The sequence below is a fragment of the Dendrobates tinctorius genome, unplaced genomic scaffold (genome assembly GCF_039654945.1).
Source record: "Dendrobates tinctorius isolate UK_male_01 unplaced genomic scaffold, ASM3965494v1 ptg000199l, whole genome shotgun sequence".
In the NCBI taxonomy this organism is placed as follows: Eukaryota; Metazoa; Chordata; class Amphibia; order Anura; family Dendrobatidae; genus Dendrobates; species Dendrobates tinctorius.
In genome coordinates, this window is record NW_027361866.1 from 3,061,021 (window position 1) to 3,078,851 (window position 17,831).

The 17,831-nt window shown below is 43.5% G+C and overlaps 1 protein-coding gene across 9 annotated transcripts in view; it reads left to right on the forward strand.

Annotated features, from left to right (window-relative positions):
- The window catches only part of LOC141056737 (uncharacterized), a 347,515-nt gene that overhangs the window by 196,759 nt on the left and 132,925 nt on the right, over positions 1-17,831 (forward strand). For all 9 annotated transcript variants that reach the window (XM_073553185.1, XM_073553184.1, XM_073553183.1 and 6 more), the window contains one exon: positions 1,634-1,777. In XM_073553185.1, coding sequence (XP_073409286.1) covers positions 1,634-1,777 — 144 coding nt within the window. The remainder of the gene's footprint in view (positions 1-1,633; positions 1,778-17,831) is intronic.

Sequence of the window (17,831 nt, forward strand, 5' to 3'; positions counted from 1 at the left end):
CATTTCTCCTTTGATGAAGATTACATTATACCATTAAAACGCAAATAGCTCAGTTTCACTATGTATATTCCACAATGTATATTATTACATTACTTTATTTTTAACTGGGGAATAAGGTGATTTTAATTTTTTTTTGTAAATTAAAGTTTAAAATCTCTTTTTTACCTTTCACTTTTCTTTTTCAATCCCCATAGGGAACTTGAACCTGCAGTTCAACAGTAAATAGTAAAAATCACAGTCTCCTATGATGCCCAAGCTGCAGCTGGACATCACAGGAGAATTAACATGACAAGCAGACAGAGTAATAACTGTCATAGCAGTTTTATTGACACACTACAATCATGTGGCGAGCAAACACCTGGGCTGTATTTAGGCACTTAAATGGTTAACAGCAGAGATCGACAGTAGTGCTGATTGCTGCTCTGAAAGGGAATTTCCAGCTATGTAACAGACATCTGTCCTGTGTGAAGCAGGCTCAGCTCCTGAGCCTGCTTGATACACCAATGGGTTAAGCGAGGAAGCTGAGTTTATGTTTCCCGTGGTCTAAACACCATGGTAGGCAAAGAAATTGACAAACATGCATGCATTATTTAGAAAATGTCAAATTAGGTTTGGCAACGACAAGTAAATTCTTAATACGGCCTGAGAAGAAAATTAAAGTCATTCTCATGGACCTACAGGCAGAGACTAAACGGTCTAATTAATCACAAAAGACTAAAAGGGATAATTTTTTGACCGTTTTATTAAATGCAAAAAAAGTGTAAATTCTGTCAATGCAGTGTGTTATTAACGAGCTGCTAGATAGTATCAGTTACCATCTGTTAATATGGTGAGTTCACTTGGCCAAAAATCTGTGTTGGCATTTAAAATCTTGAAAAAGCGTTGAATGCAGTCATAGAAGATCTCAGTTTTCCACGGTTTTTTTTTTCAAAACAATTGAAGGCTTTGCACATTTTTGTAATTTGCAGTGAAACAATACACTGTGAATCAAATTTTAGGGAAAAATGTGTCAAAGCTGGTGAATTCCAATCTCAAAAGATTCATTAATGTCTACGGCTGACTATTATAAGAACATGCAGATTGCTGTAATGACAATACTTGCAATGGATTTTACTATCCCATTGGTCGGGGTTTATTTAAAGCTCTTGTTAATTCAGTACCGTAAAATCATATTTAAGTTAATGTCAAGTGGAGTTTCACTTTAAACTATAAGAAAAATACAAGTAAAGTTAAATTTCATGATCTCCTCTGTATTCTAGCATAAATGATGTCAGTGCGATTAGTTTGATGTGAATTTCATATTAAAAATGACCATCCTCCATGTATCAGTATTAGCATCAGATTTATGCTTGATGGTCCCTCCTGGAAATATTACATAGTGCAACATGTCATTGTCAATTGATCTGGACACAACATGTTACAGCATTGTCACTTTGTCCTTTCGTTTAATACCTTAGTGTAACATTAGCTTCAAAAGACCCTGTAGTTGTTATTTTATTGCATCCTGACCAATTCCTTAGCGGTTGTGAACAGTGAATTTTTCACTTAATTTAATCTTAAGATTCTTGCATTGTCAATCTCACAATACCAGTCGTCATCCCTTTAATCAATCTTGTTTCTCGTGTGGCCCTAGATGGATGACATAAGAACTTTGATGTTGACCCCAGATGAGAAACTGGCCCGTCATCTAAACCGAAGGTTCCAGCATGTAGACAGCTGGATGTTGCCCCAAGACACCACTGAAACATCATTACCCCTTTCCAGAAAATGCCAGCCGGTAAGATGTTCTTTATCTCTGCCACATCTTTATCTTATGACACAGTTGAAGTTAAAGTAGTAGCGTATGGTCAGAATTTTCTACTGTAATTACACTGTAACACAATCTGGGGAAAAAAATACAAAATGCTCAGAAAAACAAACAGCTTTGTAGCTTACTACTCATCAAAATTCTCTCCGTTCTCATGAACAGAGGGATTTTTAATTCTATAGTGTCCTGCTCATTACCTAGGCTACAGCCACATCTGTAATTTATCAAAGTTGGCTGGTTGCTTGCTTACAAGCTCTTTTCTATAGAGCTTATATGTGCAGCTCAGAATCTGCCAGGGTCACTAGATCATGCCAGCTTTTGTGCCCCTGTGCTTCTTGATGCTGTAGAGGCAAGGCTGCCTCTGTTAGTAGAACTGGAGAGAGCACAGTTTGGAACAATCAATCAGCAGCACTGACTCCATCGTATCAGCAAGTTCTAGGTATTGGGCCAGATTCACAATGCACAGTTTTGGTTGCCAAAACTATGAGTCAATACAAAAAATGATATGGAATTCCCCATATACAGTGGGGAAAATAAGTATTTGATAAACTCACGATTTTTCAAGTTTTACCACCTTCAAAGAATGGAGAAGCCTGAAATTTCTACCTTAGGTACACTTCAACTGTGAGAGACAGAATCTTAAAAAAAATCCAGAAAATCACATTTTATGATTTTTACATAATTAAATTGCAAATAAATAAGTATTTGATAAAATAGAGAAACAGAACTTAATATTTAATACAGAAACCTTCTTTTGCAATTACAATTACAGAGGTCAGACGTTTCCTGTAATTCTACACACATTGCAACAGAGATTTTGACCCACTTCTCCATACAGATCTTTTACAGATCTTTCATGTTTTGGGGTGTCACTGGACAGCATTGAGTTTCAGCTCCCTCCAAATATATTCTTTTGGGTTCAGATCTGGCGACTGGCTAGGCCACTCCAGGACCTTGAAATGCTTCATACTGAGCCACTGTTTAGTTGCTTTGGCTGTGAGTTTTTGGTCATTGTTATGCTGGAAGACCCAGCCATGACCATCTTCAATGCTCATACTGAGGGAAGGAAGTTGTTGGCCAAAATTTTGTGATACATGACCCGATCCATCCTCCCTTACATACGAATCAGTCATCCTGTCCCCTTTGTAGAAAAGCACCATGAAAGTATGATGCTTCCCCACCATGCTACATGATTGGGATGGTCTTCTTGTGTTTGTACTCATCCTTATTCTTCCAAATATGGTGAGTGGAGTTGACACCAAAAAGTTCTATTTTGATCTCATCTCGTCTTTATCTTCTCCTTTGCCTCCTCTGGATCATCCAAATTGTCATTGGCAAACTTCAAACGGATCTGGACATGTGCTGGCGCGAGCAGGGGAATCTTGTGTGCCCTGCAGAATATTTATCCATGACGGCGTTTGTTTGTTACTAACAGTAATGTTTGAGACGGTGGTCCAAACTCCATTCAGGTAATTTACCAGGTCCTGCTGTGTAGTTCTAGGCTGATTCTTGGCTTTCTCTGAATTATTATTACTCTACGAGGCGAGATCCTGCATGGAACCCCAGACCAAGGAAGATGGACAGTCTTCTTGTGTTGCTTCCATTTTCTAATAATTGTGACAATAGTTGTTGTCTTCTCACCAAGCTACTTGACTATTGTCCTGTAGTTCATCCCAGCCTTGTGCAGGTCTACAATTTTGTCACTGGTGTCTTTAGACAGCTGTTTGGTATTTTCCAAGCATGAAAATGGAAAAGCTGACAGCACTCACTATTAGAGTTGAGTGAAATGGGTCGGTCAAATTCATAAGTCGCCGACTTTCGCTAAAGTCGGGTTTCATGAAACGAAATCCAACCATAGCGTGAGGTCGGCCATGAGGCCTGTGACAAGAGCGCCAAAGTTGTGTTTCAAATGATGCTTCCAGCGCCTTTTTTCAGCCAATGATGGAGGATGCACACTGTGGGCAACGCGATGACATGGGCAGCGGTCACCACCATCTTTGAGAAGGACATGCAAGTGATTGGCTTGCTTTGTGTGGCGTCACAGGGGCTATAAAAGGGCGTGCATGCTGACCGCCATCTTACTTCTGCCGATTTTAGCATAGGGAGAGGTGCTGCTGCTCGTTCTGAATAGGGAGAGTGTTTAAGTGAAGGGAAAAAAAAACTGCTTCTGCTGGTAGCGATTTTCACTGTACAGCACAACAGTTTGTGTGCAGTGACAGGGGAGGATATATTTGTGTGCATCAGCTCTTTTGGTTATTAGGCTGCCTTATAAGGCTCCCTAATAGCTGCATTGCTGTTTGCACACTGCTGTGCAAACTGCTTTTTTAAAAGCAAAAATACTTTTCTTCCTCTTTTCTGCACAGTTACCAAGCGTTCATTTTTCCCACACTTTTCTGTGCAGCAGTCCTGCTTATTAGGCTGCCTGCTGCCATACTTGGACTGAGAGCATCATTGTCAGCCTCCTAAAATCTCTAGGGAGATTCAAATTCTCCCCAATACTATATACACCTTGTACCTTGTCATACACGAGCCAATTTCAGCCTGTTAAATTGAGGTGTGATCTATAGTGGACCTGAGATAATAGTTCAGCCTCCTAAAATCTCTAGGGAGATTCAAATTCTCCCCAATACTATATACACCTTGCACCTTGTCATACACCAGCCAATTTCAGCCTGTTAAATTGAGGTGTGATCTATAGTGGGCCTGAGATAATAGTTCAGCCTCCAAAAATCTCTAGGGAGATTCAAATTCTCCCCAATACTATAAACACCTTGTACCTTGTCATACACCAGCCTATTTCAGCCTGTTAAATTGAGGTGTAATGTATAGTGGGCCTGAGATAATATTTCAGCCTCCTAAAATCTCTAGGGAGATTCACATTCTCCCCAATACTATATACACCTTGTACCTTGTCATACACCAGCCTTTTTCAGCCTGTTAAATTGAGGTGTATTCTATAGTGGGCCTGAGACAATTGTTCAGCCTCCTAAAATCTCTAGGCAGATTCAAATTCTCCCCAATACTATATACACCTTGTACCTTGTCAAACACCAGCCAATTTCAGCCTGTTAAATTGAGGTGTAATCTACAGTGGGCCTGAGATAATTGTTCAGCCTCCTAAAATCTCTAGGGAGATTTTAATTCTCCCCAATACTATAAACACCTTGTACCTTGTCAAACACCAGCCACTTTCAGCCTGTTAAATTGAGGTGTAATCTATAGTGGGCCTGAGATAATAGTTCAGCCTCCTAAAAATTAGGGTTTTTTACAGGTTGCAGATAGTGTCTTCCCTTTCCTTTCCTGTCTAGTTAGTTTGGGCCCCATCATTTGCTCAGCCTATTTTCCTGCCTGTGTTTGTGCCTTCATCTTGTTTCACTGTCAATACATGTGTGGGGGCTATCTATTCCTTTAGGGTCTGCTCTGGGGCAGTTAATTTTCCCTTTTCTTGCTTTAGACTTATGTAGTCCTCCGGCCGTGACGAGGCGTCTAGGTTCATCGTAGGCACGCTCCACGGCTACTGCTAGTTGTGTGGTAAGATCAGGGATCTGCAATCTGCATAGTTACCAACCACTCTAGTTTTCTGTGGCTTAGCTTGTTTGCTTTTTTCTCCATGCTGCCCCATTCATAACAGAATCACCAGCCATACCGCAGATTCTAGGGTACTCAAAAGCAGGAAAGAATTGTAAAAAAAAAAAAAAAGTGTCAAATTTTTTTTTTTTTTATATGTATATTTTTCCTCTTTTTCTCTGGGGCCGTAGGAGGATATTTTTTTTAAAATAGAGATTAAGCAATTGTCTGATCATGTGGAGCAGCTCACTGCTGAAGTGCGGGGAATTTCCGCCTATCTCGCTCATTCACATGTTGCTGAACCAAAGATCCCTACTCCTGATGTGTTTTTTGGGGATCGGTCTAAATTTTTGAATTTTAAGAATATTTATAAATTATTTCTTGCCTTGAAGCCTTATTCATCGGGGAGCTCTGCGCAGCAGGTTAAATTTGTCATCTCTTTGCTGCGCGGCGATCCCCAGGATTAGGCGTTTTCTTTCACACCTGAAGATCCTATTCTGACTAATGTGGATGCTGTTATGAATGAGTCACCGAAGGAGGAAAAAACAAAAATACAAGCTAAGTCCAGAAAACCGGAGAGGTTGGTAGCTATCGGATTGCAGACCCCTGATCCTATTCACCACAACTAACAGTAGCCGTGGGGGGGTTCCTACTGTGCCCTAGACCCCTCGTTCACAGCCGGAGAACTAAATAAGCCTAAAGAAAGAAAGGGGAAATCTAAACTGCCCCAGAGCAGACCCCAAAGCAATAGACAGCCCCCAACATGTATTGTCGGTGAAAAGCAGATGAAAACACAAACTAACTAAATAGGAAAGGAAAGAAAAGATGCTGGCTGCAATCCGCAAAAAACCCTACCAAAAATGTCCCAACCGTCTGATAGGAAAAAAGGCCCTGAAGTCGCTAGACTTCAAAATCACTATATCAGCACTCAGGTATATTCTGAAAACAGAGCAAAGAGATAAACTGATCAGAGACAAAAATGGAGCTCAGCCCGTCCCAGCAAAGGCAGGCTGTACACAAAACACGAATCAAACAGACAAAATCTCATGGAAAGATAAGAGAGCAAAAACTTAGCTTTCAGTAGACAGGACTAACTGGTTGCAAGAGCTCAGAGCAGAAAGGATCACCAGCACCCCTGTAGGGCGTCGGTTGCCTTATATCCACTCATTGATTACGGGTGTCCAATCAGGCTCCACCTGTTCAGATGACAGGTTCTTCTCAACCCAATTAATTTCACTACCTCTCTTCACCAGCAGAGGGAGTTCATCAGACATCAACGGTGAAGGGGAAAATGAACTCACAACAGTACCTCCCCCTTGAGGAGGGGTCACCGAACCCTCATCCACGCCACCAGGACGATCAGGATGGGCCTGATGAAAAGCACGAACCAATCTTTCGGCATGAATATCGGATGCAGGGACCCAAGAATTATCCTCCTTGCCATAACCCTTCCATTTAACCAAATACTGGAGTCTCCATCTAGCCAGGCGAGAATCCAGTATCTTCTCAACCTCATATTCCACATTACCTTCCACCAATATAGGGTCAGGAGGTGCCACCACAGGAACTACTGGCTCAGCAAAACTCTTTAACAGAGACTTATGAAACACGTTATGGATCTTAAATGTAACAGGAAGAGCCAATCGAAAAGAGACAGGATTAAGAATCTCCAAAATCTTGTAAGGTCCAATAAATCTAGGTTTAAACTTTGGAGAAGCCACCTTCATAGAGATATTCTTAGATGACAACCAAACCATATCACCCACCTTAAACTGGGGACCAATGGTCCTATGACGGTTGGAAAACCGCTGGGCCTTTTCCTGGGAGAGAGACAACCTATCCACCACTTGGTCCCAGATCTGGTGCATTCTCTCCACCACAGTGTCAACACGTGGGCAGGCAGAAGACTCCACCTGCCCTGAAGAGAATCGAGGATGAAACCCAAAGTTACAAAAAAAAGGTGACATCAAAGTGGCAGAACTAGCTCTATTATTTAAAGCAAATTCGGCCAAGGGCAAAAATGAAACCCAATCATCCTGATCAGCAGAAATAAAACATCTCAAATACGACTCCAAAGTCTGGTTTGTTCTCTCCGTCTGCCCATTGGTCTGAGGGTGAAACGCAGAGGAGAAGGACAACTGAATTCCCAGCTTGGAACAGAAAGTCCTCCAAAATCTAGAAATAAACTGAACTCCTCTGTCAGATACAATTTTCTCAGGAATCCCGTGCAAGCGAACCAACTGTTGCAAAAACAAGGGCACCTACTCTGAGGAAGATGGCAACTTAGGGAGCGGTAGAAGATGGACCATCTTAGAGAATCTATCACAAATCACCCAAATAACAGTCATTCTCTGAGAGACAGGCATATCAGAGATAAAATCCATTGAAATATGGGTCCATGGCCTCCTGGGTACCGGCAAAGGCATCAGCAGCCCACTAGAGCGAGAACAAGGTTTAGACCGGGAGCAAGTCCCACAGGACTGCACAAAACTCCTGACATCACGAGACAAGGCGGGCCACCAAAAAGACCAACTCACCAAATCTCTAGTACCAAAAATAACTAGATGACCAGCCAATGCAGAGCAATGAACTTCAGACATCACTCTCTTCCTCCACTGGTCAGGAACATACAATTTTCCAATGGGACAACGCTCAGGTTTGTCCTCCTGAAACTCTTCCAGAGCACATCTCAAATCGGGCAAGATGACAGAAAGAACTACCCCCTCACCTAAGATGGTAGCAGGCTTGGTCACAACAGGAGAATCAGCAAAGAAACTCCTAGAGAGGGCGTCTGCCTTGACATTCTTAGTGCCTGGAAGAAAAGAGACCACAAAATCAAAACGTGTGAAAAACAAGGCCCACCTAGCCTGTCTAGGATTCAAGCGTTTGGCCGACTCCAGGTAAATCAAATTCTTGTGGTCAGTAAGGACCACAACTTGATGTCTAGCTCCCTCCAACCAATGTCTCCACTCCTCAAATGCCCATTTCATGGCTAACAGTTCCCGATTCCCCACATCATAGTTACATTCAGATGGGGAGAACTTTCGGGAAAAGAAAGCACAGGGATTCATTTTAGATGTTACCGGATCTTTTTGGGACAAAACAGCTCCTGCACCAATCTCAGAAGCGTCCACCTCTACCTGAAACGGGAGTGAGACATCAGGTTGCCGCAAAACCGGAGCAGAAGTGAAACTTCGCTTCAACTCCTGAAAGGAAGAAACAGCCTCCGGAGACCAATTCAGCACATCAGCACCTTTCTTAGTCAAATCAGTCAATGGTTTGGCAATACCAGAAAAATTAGCTATAAATTTACGTTAAAAATTGGCAAAACTCAAAAACTTCTGGAGGGCCTTCAAAGAAGTGGGCTGAACCCAATCATAAATGGCCTGTACCTTGGCCGGGTCCATTTCAATAGTTGACGGAGACAAAATAAATCCCAAAAATGAAATCCTCTGTACACCAAAAAGGCATTTCGATCCCTTGACATACAGGGAATTCTCCCTCAAAATACAGAACACAGTCTGAACATGTTCCACATGAGAGTCCCAATCCTTGGAAAAGATCAAAATATCATCCAGATAGATGATCAAAAATTTATCTGCAAAGTCTCGGAAAATATCATTCATGAAGCACTGGAAGACAGAAGGGGCATTAGTGAGCCCAAAAGGCATCACCAGGTACTCAAAATGTCCCTTTGGAGTATTAAACGCTGTCTTCCATTCATCCCCATGCTTAATGCGAATAAGATTATACGCCCCCCTGAGGTCAAGCTTGGTAAACCAGCAAGCACCTTTAACTCTAGAGAATAGATCAGAAATCAGGGGTAATGGATACTGATATTTAACAGTAATTTTGTTGAGGGAACGATAGTCAATACAAGGCCTTAGTGAACCATCCTTCTTGGCCACGAAAAAAAAACAGCACCTAAGGGTGAAGAGGATGGTCTAATATGACCCTTCCTTCTCCAACGACTCCTTAATATAGGATCGCATAGCCTCGTGCTCGGGTACAGATAAATTGAAAAGTCGACCCTTGGGAAATTTACACGCAGGACTCAGCTCAATTGCACAGTCATAACTCCTATGAGGAGGCAAAGACGCAGACTCATTCTCACTAAATACATCATAAAAATCAGCCAAATAGTCAGGAACATCATACGACTGGGGAGAGGTGGAGAAAACAGGAGCGCCACTAAGGGCACACCAACAACCCCAACTCACCACAGACACAGATTTCCAATCCAAAACTGGATTATGGATTTGCAACCAGGGAAACCCCAGAACAATGGTATCATGCAGATTATGCAACACCAAAAATCTGCAATTTTCTTGATGGTCTGGGGCGACCCGCATTACCACCTGGGTCCAAAGCTGAGGTTTATTCTTCGCCAAAGGAGTAGCATCAATACCCCTCAAAGGGATAGGTGTCCGCAGAGGTGTCATAGGAAATCCACAACGTTTAGCAAAATCCAAGTCCATCAGGTTCAGAGCTGCTCCTGAATCCACAAAAGCCTTAGCGGAAAATGTGGACAGGGAGCAGATCAGAGTAATTGCCAGAAGAAACTTAGGTTGAACACCACCCACAGCAAATGTGTGTGCAAAATGTTTCTCGTTTAGGGCAGACAGAAATAATATGCGAGGCATCTTCACAGAAAAAACACAGCTTATTACGCCTTCTGAACTCCTGACGTTGCGCCCTAGACAAAACTCTATCACATTGCATAGGTTCAGACATTTGTTCAACAGGTGGCAACACCTCTCGTGCAGTTTTGCGTTCACGTAAACGCCTATCAACTTGAATGGCTAATGACATAGAATCGTCAAGACCAGAGGGAACAGGAAATCCCACCATAGTATCTTTACGGTTTCTGACAAACCCTTCCGAAAGAGAGCTGCCAAGGCACCATCATTCCAGGTAGTAAGGACCGCCCACTTTCAGAATTTTTGACAGTACAACTCTGCAGAATCCTGACCCTGGCTCAATGCCAACAGGGCCTTTTCAGCCTGATCAATAGCATTAGGTTCATCGTACAACAGCCCCAAGGCTTGAAAAAATGCGTTCACATTAGTTAGAATAGGATCATCAGGTTTCAAGGAAAACGCCCAATCCTGAGGATCGCCGCGCAGCAAGGAGATGACAATTTTAACCTGCTGTGCGGAGCTCCCTGATGAGTTAGGCTTTAAAGCGAAAAATAATTTACAATTATTCTTAAAGTTCAAAAATTTAGACCGATCCCCAAAAAACACATCAGGAGTAGGGATCTTTGGCTCAGCAACATGTGAATGAGCAAGATAGGCGGAAATTCCCCGCACTTCAGCAGTGAGCTGCTCCACACGATCAGACAATTGCTTCATCTCCATTGAGAAGAAAAAATTCCCCCTATGGCCTCAAAGACATAGAGGAAAAAATATACACAAAAAAAAAATTCTGACACTTTTTTTTCTTTCCCTTCTTTTTTTTTTTTTTTTACAATTCTTTCCTGCTATTGAGTACCCTAGAATCTGCGGTATGGCTGGTGATTCTGTTATGAATGAGTCACCGAAGGAGGAAAAAACAAAAATACAAGCTAAATCCAGAAAACCGGAGAGGTTGGTAGCTATTGGATTGCAGACCCCTGATCCTATTCACCACAACTAACAGTAGCCGTGGGGGTTCCTACGGTGCCCTAGACCCCTGATTCACAGCCGGAGAACTAAATAAGCCTAAAGAAAGGGGAAATCTAAACTGCTCCAGAGCAGACCCCAAAGCAATAGACAGCCCCCAACATGTATTGTCGGTGAAAAGCAGATGAAAACACAAACACAGACAGAAAGAAAGGTTGAGCAAACGATGGGGCCCAACTAACTAAATAGGAAAGGACAGAAAAGATGTTGGCTGCAATCCGCAAAAAACCCTACCAAAAATGTCCCAACCGTCTGATAGGAAAAAAGGCCCTGAAGTCGCTAGACTTCAAAATCACTATATCAGCACTCAGGTATATTCTGAAAACAGAGCAAAGAGATAAACTGATCAGAGACAAAAATGGAGCTCAGCCCGTCCCAACAAAGGCAGGTTGAACACAAAACACGAAGCAAACAGACAAAATCTCATGGAAAGATAAGAGAGCAAAAACTTAGCTTTCAGTAGACAGGACTAACTGGTTGCAAGAGCTCAGAGCAGAAAGGATCACCAGCACCCCTGTAGGGCGTCGGCTGCCTTATATCCACTCATTGATTACGGGTGTCCAATCAGGCTCCACCTGTTCAGATGACTGGTTCTTCTCAACCCAATCAATTTCACTACCTCTCTTCACCAGAAGAGGGAGTTCATCAGACATCAACAGTGAAGGGGAAAATGAACTCACAACAGGATGCATTTTTTCAAGCCTTGGGGTTGTTGTATGATGAACCTAATGCTATTGATCAAGCTGAGAAAGCCCTATTGGCATTGAACCAGGGTCAGGATTCTGCAGAGTTATACTGTCAAAAATTCCGAAAGTGGGCTGTCCTTACTACCTGGAATGATGGTGCCTTGGCAGCTCTATTTCGGAAGGGTTTGTCAGAAACCGTAAAAGATACTATGGTGGTATTTCCTGTTCCCTCTGGTCTTGACGATTCTATGTCATTAGCCATTCAAATTGATCGGCGTTTACGTGAACGCAAAACTACACAAGAGGAGTTGCCACCTTTTGGACAAATGTCTGAACCTATGCAATGTGATAGCGTTTTGTCTAGGGTGCAACGTCAGGAGTTTAGAAGGCGTAATAAGCTGTGTTTTTTCTGTGGAGACGTCTCTCATATTATTTCTGTCTGCCCAAAACGAGAGAAACGTTTTGCACACACATTTGCTGTGGGCAGTATACAACCTAAGTTTCTTTTGGCAATTACACTGATCTGCTCCTTATCCACATTTTCCACGAAGGCTTTTGGTGAGAGCAAGTCTGCGTCTTTGCCTCCTCATAGGAGTTATGACTGTGCAATTGAGTTGATGCCTGGGTGTAAATTTCCCAAGGGTCAGCGTAAGATTATACGCCCCCTTGAGGTCAAGCTTAGTAAACCAGCAGGCACTCTTAACTCTGGAGAATAAATCAGACATCAGAGGTAATGGGTACTGTTACTTAACCGTCATCTTGTTAAGGGAATGATAATCAGTACACGGTCTTAATGAACCATCTTTCTTGGCCACAAAAAAAAAACCAGCACCTAAAGGTGACGAGGATGGTCTAATATGACCCTTCTCCAATGACTCCTTAATATAGGATCGCATAGCATCATGTTCGGGTACTGATAAGTTGAAAAGCCGACCCTTGGAAAATTTACACCCAGGCATCAACTCAATTGCACAGTTATAACTCCTATGAGGAGGCAAAGACGTAGACTTGCTCTCACTAAATACATCAGAAAAATCAGCTAGATAATCAGGAATATCATGAGACTGAGGAGAGGTGGAGAAAACAGGAGCGTCCCTAAGAACACACTGACAAACCCAGCTCACCACAGACCCAGATTTCCAATCCAAAGCTGGATTATGAGTATGCAACCAAGGAAAACCCAGAACAATAGTATCATGCAGATTATTCAGCACCAAAAATTTACAATTTTCTTGGTGGTCAGGGGCAACCCGCATCGTCACCTAGGTCCAAAACTGAGGTTTATTCTCCGCCAAAGGAGTAGCATCAATACCCCTCAAAGGAATAGGCGTCCGCAGAGGCGTCATGGAAAAACGACAACGTTTAGCAAAGTCTAAATCCCTCAGATTCAACGCTGCTCCTGAATCCACAAAAGCCTTCGTGGAAAATGTGGATAAGGAGCAGATCAGAATAATTGCCAAAAGAAAGTTAAATTGTATACTGCCCACAGCAAATGTGTGTGCAAAATGTTTCTCTCATTTTGGGCAGACAGAAATAATATGAGAGACGTCTCCACAGAAAAAACACAGCTTATTACGCCTTCTAAACTCCTGACGTTGCGCCCTAGACAAAACTCTATCACATTGCATAGGTTCAGACATTTGTCCAAAAGATGGCAACTCCTCTCGTGTAGTTTGGCGTTCACGTAAACGCCGATCAATTTGAATGGCTAATGACATAGAATCGTCAAGACCAGAGGGAACAGGAAATCCCACCATAGTATCTTTTACGGTTTCTGACAAACCCTTCCGAAAAAGAGCTGCCAAGGCAACATCATTCCAGGTAGTAAGGACCGCCCACTTTCGGAATTTTTGACAGTATCACTCTGCAGAATCCTGACCCTGGTTCAATGCCAATAGGGCTTTCTCAGCTTGATCAATAGCATTAGGTTCATCATACAACAAGCCCAAGGCTTGAAAAAATGCATCCACATTAGTCAGAATAGGATCTTCAGGTGTCAAAGAAAACGCCCAATCCTGGGGATCGCCGCGCAGCAAGGAGATGACAATTTTAACCTGCTGCGCAGAGCTCCCCGATGAATTAGGCTTCAAGGCAAGAAATTTACAATTATTCTTAAAATTCAAAAATTTAGACCGATCCCCAAAAAACACATCAGGAGTAGGGATCCTTGGTTCAGCAGCATGTGAATGAGCGAGATAGGCGGAAATTCCCCACACTTCAGCAGTGAGCTGCTCAACGCGATCAGACAATTGCTTAATCTCCATTAAAAAAAATCCTCCTATGGTCCCAAAGAAAAAGAGGAAAAAATATACATATGAAAAAAAATTCTGACACTTTTTATTTTTTTTTTATTTTTACAATTCTTTCCTGCTTTTTAGTACCCTAGAATCTGCGGTATGGCTGGTGATTCTGTTATGAATGGGTCACCGAGGAGAAAAAAGCAAAACAAGCTAAGCCACAGGAAACCAGAGTAGTTGGTAACTATGCAGATTGCAGATCCCTGATCTTACCACACAACTAGCAGTAGCCGTGGAGCGTGCCTACGATGAACCTAGATGCCTCGTCACGGCCGGAGGACTGCATAAGCCTAAAGCAAGAAAAGGGAAAACTAACTGCCCCAGAGCAGACCCCAAAGGAATAGATAGCCCCCACACATGTATTGACGGTGAAACAAGATGAAGGCACAAACACAGGCAGGAAAATAGGCTGAGCAAATGATGGGGCCCAAACTAACTAGACAGGAAAGGAAAGGGAAGACACTGTCTGCAACCTGCAAAAAACCCTACAAAAATAATGTCCAACACTTCTGATAGCCAAATTAACCCTGGAGTCACTAGACTTCTCCTACTATATCAGCTGTCTGAAATATTCTGAGACAGAGCAAAAAGAGACCGAACTAGTAAGGGACAAAAACCAATTGGCAAAATACTGATAAATAAGAGTGGAAATTCAGCTCAGCCCCCAGCTGGGGCTGACAGACCACACAAAAAACTGAATATACCAACAAAATCAAGTGTGAACATTAGCAGAAAAACTTATCTTTAGATGACTGGAACAGAGCTGAAAACCAAGAGCTGACAAGCCAGAAGGAATCACCAGCTACTGAATAGGGCGTCGGCTGTCTTAAATCCAATCTGAGAATCCTGAGATCCAATTGTCATCCTCATTCTCAGGTGGCAGATCTCCACCGATCAAACCAGCCGCACCACCTCCCATCACCACCAGAGGGAGTCCAGAAGGGGAACTCACAACTGGTGAACCTGAGAATGAACTCACAACAGCGTCTGTGTCTGCCTTCTGAAATATATACGGAGATTTAGAATGTTTAAAATATACTATATATACCTGCTATGTGATGATACTATACCCTTTTTCTACTTTTTATATTCTTGTCTAATCCATACTGAGCCTGTGAGCATCTCTGTGTGACTCATGAAATGCATACGGAGATTTACAATTATCCTTTGACTGTATACAGGTGTAAGCTTCTGATACAGTACCATAAATCTGATGTTATTTTTGGTACATTTTCTCCAAAATTTGCAAGTATGGTGGAAGAGGCTGCGGACGTGGGCGTGGAAGGGCAAGCTGGCACTGATGGTGGTGGTGCATCTGCTGGTAGTGACAAAAGCACAATAGCAGCTAAGGCAGGAGGTGTTGAGCCTGCATCATGGTCTGGCTCTGGAAGGCCTGGAAGGCTACCTTTTCTGGGAGTAGGTTAACTGCTTTTAAAGCCGGAGCATCAGGAACTGGTTTTGGCTTACATTGCCTAAACAGACTCCAGCTAATATGCCCTCCTCTTCTGAAGTTTCAAAAAATGCAAGCACTGAGTCGTCAAGTGCTGGCTCCTGGTCAGGAAGAACCCCTTTCCTTGTGTCCTTCACACCCACCAAAAGTGAATGATGCAGCAGGGCACACTTCACATTAGTCCATGTAGCTCTTTCTCACATACCATGCCTGGGTTATCAAGTCAAATCGCGAATTCCCCAGTCCAAGATGAATCTGACATGTAGTGTGGGTCGCCAGCCATAGCAGTGGGGTTAATCGATACTGGGCCGGTGTCTCAGAGGGATGCAGTGTCACTTCTCTGGGACAGATATTGTGGTGCAGCTAAGATGTAGAAGCCCTGCACAGGTAGGGCCGTAGTCGCAGGGCAGATAAAAGAGTTGGTAGATGGTGTGCAGTGAAGGATGTAGCAGAGCCGTGCGCCAGGCACAGGAGAAAGATGACAGACACAGTCATGCAGTTCCTTTACCTGTACTTGGTAAGTGCCATCCAGGACCCAGAGTACAGATGGAGAAGGAGTTGGTCAGCCTGGAAGCAAATTAGGAATTCTCTCTCTGCAGATAGGTAGTGTGGCCTCCGTTCTAGCGCTTATCTGAGGTACTCGCAGTACTGAGTTCACTGAAGATCTCCCTGTTGACTCTCTTTTGGAACTTTCTCATATGGCAGGCAGCCATAACCTTTTCCTTCTGGCTCACACACGTCGCTGCTGGGGCCTCCGAGCCTTAGTTGGGAACAGAGCATTTACAGCTGCTACTTCCTCCATTTTCTGCTGCAGGACCATCCAGTGTCCCTACAAACCCGGAGACCGGAATCCAGACCATGCGCTCCAGCTAGGAGTGAGCCTTAACTCTGCTCATCCTCCAGCTCCCCTTCTCACATCCACACACTTCCCCTTCCCTTCACAGACTGCCCTAACTTCCCTCCTCCCGACCACAGAGAGCAGCTCCTCAGCAGTCTGGTTCAGAGCTCTCCCTGCTGGCCTGGAGTGGGAACTGTGTTGTGTGTTGGTTTAACTGCTAGAGAGATCCTTCGTTGCTCCCAAGCATGACATCACACTCCCTAGGAGGAAGGTAATGCCACTGTGGCAACCGTACTCCTGGGGGCGCCACAAGTGCACTGATGCCCAGCCACTGCTAGATGATTCTGCTGGTCCATTGACCCAGACCACTACATTCCCCTCACACTCTACACAGCCAGAATCTGACCCTGATGAAACTCAGGTTCCCCTTCCAGCAAACTATACCACCTTACACGGTGACAAAGAGGAAGGTGCAGATGAAAGTGCAGGTTCCTTGAGCAGGTGGGGGGCATACTCATGGGTGACGGCACTGGCACAGGGCCCCTCATAGTATGCAAAAGTGTCTCTGCCGGTGGGAGGGCCCTCCACCCGCCATCAGACACACCGCCGTACTGAGGGGCCCTGTGCCAGTGCCATCGCCAACAAGTGGGCCCCCCTGCTTGCTCAGGATCACAGCACTTGCAAAGTTGAAATACTTACCTCTCCCTTCTCCACCGCCGTGACGATGACATCATGTGTATACCCTCTGCCTAAACAGTCCAAGTGCAGAGAGATGGAAGATGGGGATGACGAGGAGTTCAGAGTACAGGGATTCCCTAGCAAGGAGACTTATTTAATTGTTTTAAAGGTTGGGAGCAATTTTTGGGGAGCACTATACTCTGGAGAATGATATATGGGGCCCACCATACACTGGAGCATTCCAAAGGTGGACATCAGACACTGGAGCAGCATTTACAGGGCCCATTATACACCAGAGCATTAAAAATGGTGCCCATTATATATGGAGCATTATTTGGGCCCATAAGACACTGGAGCATCATCCATGGGGCCCATCATATACTGGAGCATTGTAAATGGGGTAGATTATATATGGAGCATTATTTGGACCAATCGTACACTAGAGCATCATCCGTGAGACCCATCATATGCTGGAGCTTTCCAAATGGGGGACATCAGACACTGGAGGAGCATTTACAGGGCCCATTATACACTGGAGCATTAGAAATGGGGCCCATTATATATGGAGCATTATTTGGGCCCATAACACAGTGGAGCTTCATCCATGGGGACCAACATATACTGTAGCATTATGTGGAGCTCATCATATACTGTATCGAACATTATATGGGACCAATGATTCTGTATGGAGAAATAAATGGGCCTCATTACTCTGTATGGCGCACTATGCGGTGGCCATAATACTGTATGGAGTAATATACTGTCTGTTTTTGGAGCTATTGGAGAATTTAAAATGGATATCAGTCATGTGATGTAAGAAGTGAAGTATTTTTGTTTGTACTATA